This window comes from Teleopsis dalmanni, unplaced genomic scaffold (assembly GCF_002237135.1).
Source record: "Teleopsis dalmanni isolate 2A unplaced genomic scaffold, ASM223713v2 unscaffolded_contig_2345, whole genome shotgun sequence".
NCBI classification, from domain to species: domain Eukaryota; kingdom Metazoa; phylum Arthropoda; class Insecta; order Diptera; family Diopsidae; genus Teleopsis; species Teleopsis dalmanni.
In genome coordinates, this window is record NW_024033727.1 from 1 (window position 1) to 5,720 (window position 5,720).

A 5,720-nucleotide genomic window follows, 5' to 3' on the forward strand; every position below is an offset into this window, starting at 1 on the left:
TTTGATGCAGTTCTGGCAAGCTCATCAGCTTTTTCATTTCCCAAAACTCCTCTGTGGCCCGGAACCCAGTAAAGGTTTATCTTATTCCGAGCTGCAAGTGATTGCAGAAGATCGTAACACTCAAGGACCTGTTTTGATTTGAAAGTCCAAGAAGAAAGAGCTTTAGGAGCAGCCTGGCTGTCAGAGTAAATAACAATTTTCGAGCCAGAAGGTTTTTTGATTAAATTGGATCTTACGCATAAGTTGATTGCGTGGATTTCAGCTTGGAAGACACTCGGCCATGTGCCCATTGCTTCCGAAATGCTGGTGTTGGGTCCAAATACACCAGCGCCAGTGCCTTCATCCATCTTTGATCCGTCTGTGTACCAAACCAAACTTTTTGGGTCAACCTGTGGGCCTCCATTCTCCCACGTTGAACGTGATGGTAGGTGTACCTCAAATTTTTTGCCAAAACGATGGAGTTCTGTTGTATAGTCTCCATCGCATTGAGGAATTTTATGTGCTCCAAATATTTTTAATATTGTTGCATGACCATAGTCAAGACAACTCTTGTTCATGTGGAGTTTTAGTCGAAACGCACTAAGCGCAGCCGTAGATTGAATGTGTATGTGCAGAGGTGTCAATCCAAGTATAGCCTCAAGTGCTGCAGTTGGACTTGTCCTCATAGCACCAGTCATTAAGAGACACGCTAATCTCTGGAGCTTCATGCAAACAGCAATAGATCCAGCCTGTGTGACCTTTTGCCACCAAACCAGGCAACCATATGTCATGATAGGACGTACTACTGCCTGATATATCCAAAATATAATCTTTGGGTTTAGGCCCCAAGTTTTACCTATACAGGACCGTATTGTCCATAAAGCCGTTAATGCTTTGTTATATACTTTATTTAAGTGTGAACTCCAAGTGAGTTTACCATCTAGGACAACACCTAGGTACTTTGTTTCACTGGAAAGAGAAATATTAGTGTTTCCTAAACGTACGGGACCTATGTCTAGTTTACGTTTGAGTGTGAAAGGCACAACAACAGTTTTCTCCGGATTTATGGAGAGACCCTCACTTTCGCACCACGCTAAAATGCGTCGAAGGTACCCTACCAAGATCTCTGATAGACTGCTACCATGCTTTCCAGATACTATTATAACTAGATCGTCTGCATACCCAATGGCGTCACAACCAATATTCTCCAACAAGATTAAAAGTTCATCAACAACCACTGACCAGAGCAAAGGAGACAGTACTCCACCCTGTGGGCAACCTTTTGCGGCCTCAACAGCTACAGACGTTCTACCTAAGGTTGATGTAATTTTTCTGTTTTGAAGCATCGCCTCAATCCAGGAAATAACATTGAAATCAACATTTCTGTTAGTTAAGGCATTCGAGATCGAGCCATAACTCGTATTGTCGAAAGCTCCTTCAATATCCAGAAATGCACAAAGCGCAATTTCTTTGTTTTTGTGGGCCTTTTCAATTTTACTGACCAAGTTATGTAAGGCCAATTCGGTAGATTTCCCTTTGGAATAAGCGAATTGAGTTTTGTGAAGAGGTTGACTTTTAGACAGTTCTGTACGAATATAGATATCTATGAGTCTTTCCATAGTTTTCAGGAGGAAGGATGAGAGACTAATCGGTCTATACGATTTAGCGTCATCACTTGGTCTATTACCATTTTTTGGTATAAATACCACTTTCACTTCTCTCCAAGCTTCAGGTATATGTTTCCAGCAAAGGCTAGCCCTAAAAAGCACCTTTAAAGGATTGATAAGAACGTCTATGCCGTTTTGTATAAGTGCCGGGAAGATACCATCACTTCCTGGTGACTTGAAAGGACTGAAAGAATTAACTGCCCATCTGATTTTATCAATGTCAAAAATGATACCAGATAGCGACATTAAACGATTGTCTGGTTGTTCATAACTTAACGTGCGCCTATCTATGGATGCATCACATAAGATCGATCCTGGAAAGTGCACATGTAGTAAATGTTGTAAAGTTTCCCTGCCATTTGCTGTGTAGAGACCATCATTCTTTTTCAATAGACCAATGTCATTTGAAAGAGACTTTCTCAACACTTTATGAAGGCGAGCCATTTGCGGAGTGTTGTCAACACCGTCACAGAAAGTTTTCCATGATTTCCGTTTAGATTTTCTAATCTCATTGTTGTAGGCAGTCAAGGATGTTTTATAGTCGACCCACACCTCTGATCGCTTTGCTAAATTAAAAAGCTTCCTAACCTCCCTGCGCATTTCTTCGAGCCTTTTGTTCCACCATGGCACATCCCGTCTGGATGTACGTGGTTCAACCTTACATGCATCTTCATGCGCCTGAGAGATAACAGAGTTTATTTGATCTGCAGCTAATTCAAGTTCATCAATATGACTGATTGAATTCAGTAACTGGTCCTCCTTACTAGCTAAGGATAGTCTAAAGATTTCCCAGTTGATACACTTACGTGCAGCTGGCAAATTTTTATGTAAAAAGTGACCCGGCAGTTCAAAAAGAATATGTTGGTGGTCAGATAAAGAAACCTCCTTTGAGACCCTCCAATTAACAACATAATTGGAGATAAATTGACTAGAAAGAGTAAGGTCAAGAACCTCTCTTCTAATGGCATTAATAAAAGTGGGTTCAGAACCATTGTTCAATATGCTGACGTTATTACTACTAAAGTATTCTAAAAGCATTTGCCCTCTTCTATTTATGTTAGTACTACCCCATAAGGTATGGTGCGCGTTTGCGTCGCAACCAATTATAAATTGTAAATTATTGGATTTGCAATAACTTGCCAAGTTTGTGACTGCTTCAGGTGGTGCTTCATCTGCATCGCCTGGAAAGTAGGCCGATGCGATCACGATCTCTCGTGTTCCGCACTCCGTCGGGATCTCAAAAATGGCCGACACCAAGTCCCTCTGGATGAAATCTGGAATTGGAATACAGTTAACATTTTTGTTTACTAGTATAGCAGTTCTAGGCGACTCTATGTCACGTTTATATATCAACTTACTTGATTGATGTTGAAGGCCTTTTATATGCCCACCGACTGTCCATGGCTCCTGGATAAACGCTATGGCCAGTCCTTTTGTGGCGAAGGTCCTGCACAAGGTAGCCGATGCTCCTTTCGCGTGGTGCAGGTTCGCCTGTAACACCCCTATGGTGCTCATTTTTGTTGAGTTTTATTGAGAGAGCGTTCGACTTCCTTTTGAAGTCGAGCTCTTCGTGGCCCTTTTTCCTTCTGGCGCTCTTTTGGAGCTGTTGATGCTCCACCCACAGGTGGCCGCATCCAAAGCCTTTTTTGAATGGCGGCTCTACTAGTAGTTGGGGCCTCATTTGGATTCACAATAGACGTAAGTGTTGATTGTGGGACCACGTGCTCCACTTTCTGTTTCTCCGTCCTTGTGATCTGGAGTTTATTTGGAACCTTTTGTTCCACAGGCCGTTGTTCTGGCTGCCCCTCCTTTGTCATACTGTTAGTTTTAAGCAGTAGCTTGACATGGCTGAAGCGATATGCAATTCTACCTCCACTCTGGACCAGTGAGTTCCAGGATGCATCGTCGACAGCAAAGACGATGTGGAGCAGTGAACCTTCTGCGGTCCGCTGTAATACCTTCCAGGTGCTTGCTTTAATCCTGTTCTGGGCCTCAATTGTGGCAAGAACCTTGGTATTTTCAAAATCGCAACTGTGTGGGAAGTATCCTCGCACCAGATGTGTTTTTGGAAACTCCGACTCTTCAACCACTTTGGCGCCCAGTTTAGCCTTTGTTGCAATAGCTGCCGCATTTTTACGGACCCATTCAGCCGTTTGGTTATTTGTGCACACCATCATGAGCCATCCCGTACGAGGGAAACAACCTTCAAATTCTGGTTTAACCTCGTCAGACGCCAACTCTATGGCAGTCTCAATTATAGCCTCCTGTAGGTGTGCAGTCTGTTCCCTGTTTAGGGGGCACTTAGCCAAATCAAAAGGAACAAATCCTAATTTGATCCCCTTGGCCTGACTGGCTACTTGGCTGAAAGAGGGTTTACTCGATCCCTGAATCGAGGTGTTTTGTTTTGGTTTCTTACCAGCTGGCATGACCATGTCGTCAGATAAAGCCCTTTTAGCTGGCGCACGAGTTGGAAGTTTAGAAACCATGTCTAGGGCCACATCCCTAGAGTGTCCCTGACTCATGTAAGCCTTTAACCTCCTCTTCTGCATTGAGTTCAGTTTCACAAAACCCTTCTGGTCATGTAAACTGATCCCTTTCATACAAACATTGACAACAGTAGCACCTGACTGTTGAGAACAGAGACTGACTCCGTCAATGTCAATAGAGGCAGCATCAGACCCTTCAGTTTCTGTGCTGCTAGCATCAGTATACTGTGGAAAAACAATATTTTCCACAGCGTGTATATTTTTGCAGATGTGCCCAACAGCACCATCTGCAAAAGGTTCACTGACCTGTGACACAACAGTCGACTGGTCGTTGTTAATTCCCTGCCCGACAGCAGTAGTGTTTGATGCGATAAGGGTAGCATCATCCCCTTTAGTTTGTTCATTAGACGTATCCATATGATATCCCACGAGTATTAGGGAAGTATAAAGTCGCCATCGGCAGAGCCCATTTACCGACAGAAGGCAAATTGAAAGCGGAGGTCGCCTGGTATCCGCAGTTCGCTATTAAGGTCATCACTAGCCCCGTGACCAAGTTCCTACAGGCATAGCTGTTCCACCGTAGATTGGGGGGTTGTTCGGGTCTCATTCATACATACACACATACTACACCATACACCATACATCCTAGGTACAAAAAATATAGATTGTTTCATATCTTCACTCAAACCCAGGGTGTTTTCCTTCACCCCGCCTAGTTGCTGGCGACCCCAAAACCAGCAGAGACATGACCTAACTGCTTTGGGGTCATCGATCCTACAAACAACTAAACTTCCATTAAAGGCCGATCGATTGACTAACGAACTTAATGAGTAGCACCAAAATGCAAAGACTCATCTACTCCCCGAGACGCTAAGATGGTATAGTAGCCATTCGGACCACGTCAGTCAGCCTACATAAAGTTACTACTAATACACATAAAATTACTACTACTACAAATACTACGTAAAATAAAACAAACACAACTACATAAAACAAACAAAACATAGACTACATGACAACACAAAACTACCTAAAGGTAGATCTTGGTTGTACACCTCGTTCTAGAAACGTTAAAAATTCACAGTCGTCTGACAAATGCCAGGTGATTGCGAATATTCATATTTATAGTCCGAGTTGTAGCTAAGCCCCTACACCACGTCAAGGTGCCTACCATGTAGAGGAAAATCCAATGACCTAACATAACGTACAAGAAAATGGTCTCGCCACTGATGGCATATGAATCCTAGACTTTGTTACTTTATAGAGCTATCAGACTCAAAATGTGGAACAAGGAATTTTTGGCCCCGTATTTAAGAAAAACGAAATATCGATTTTAAGAAATAAATTACATTTTTGTAACATAATATTTCATATAAAGTATTTATGGAAGACATATCCCCATTTCTCATTAAAATTTCAATACTCACTTACATTTTTGCTTATAAATTGAATTAATTAGTTGTCAATGATTACCTTCAAATGCTAAAAACAGAACAATTTATTGTTTAAAAAAAAAATAATAAAAATTATAAAAAACATGGTTTGATGAGAAGTAAATTTATTTGTGTTCTTTTACATCAATGTCAAC

The 5,720-nt window shown here is 41.9% G+C and overlaps 1 protein-coding gene across 1 annotated transcript; it reads right to left on the minus strand.

The window, feature by feature from the left end:
• Positions 1–2,798: 2,798 nt before the first annotated feature.
• On the minus strand, positions 2,799–4,549 carry LOC119664638. Its single transcript, XM_038074095.1, has 2 exons — positions 3,005–4,549; positions 2,799–2,920 (listed from the first exon to the last, which is right to left on the minus strand). The coding sequence occupies exon 1, from the start codon at positions 4,547–4,549 to the stop codon at positions 3,158–3,160; it is 1,392 nt and encodes a 463-aa protein (XP_037930023.1). The 3' UTR covers positions 2,799–2,920; positions 3,005–3,157.
• Positions 4,550–5,720: the final 1,171 nt, after the last annotated feature.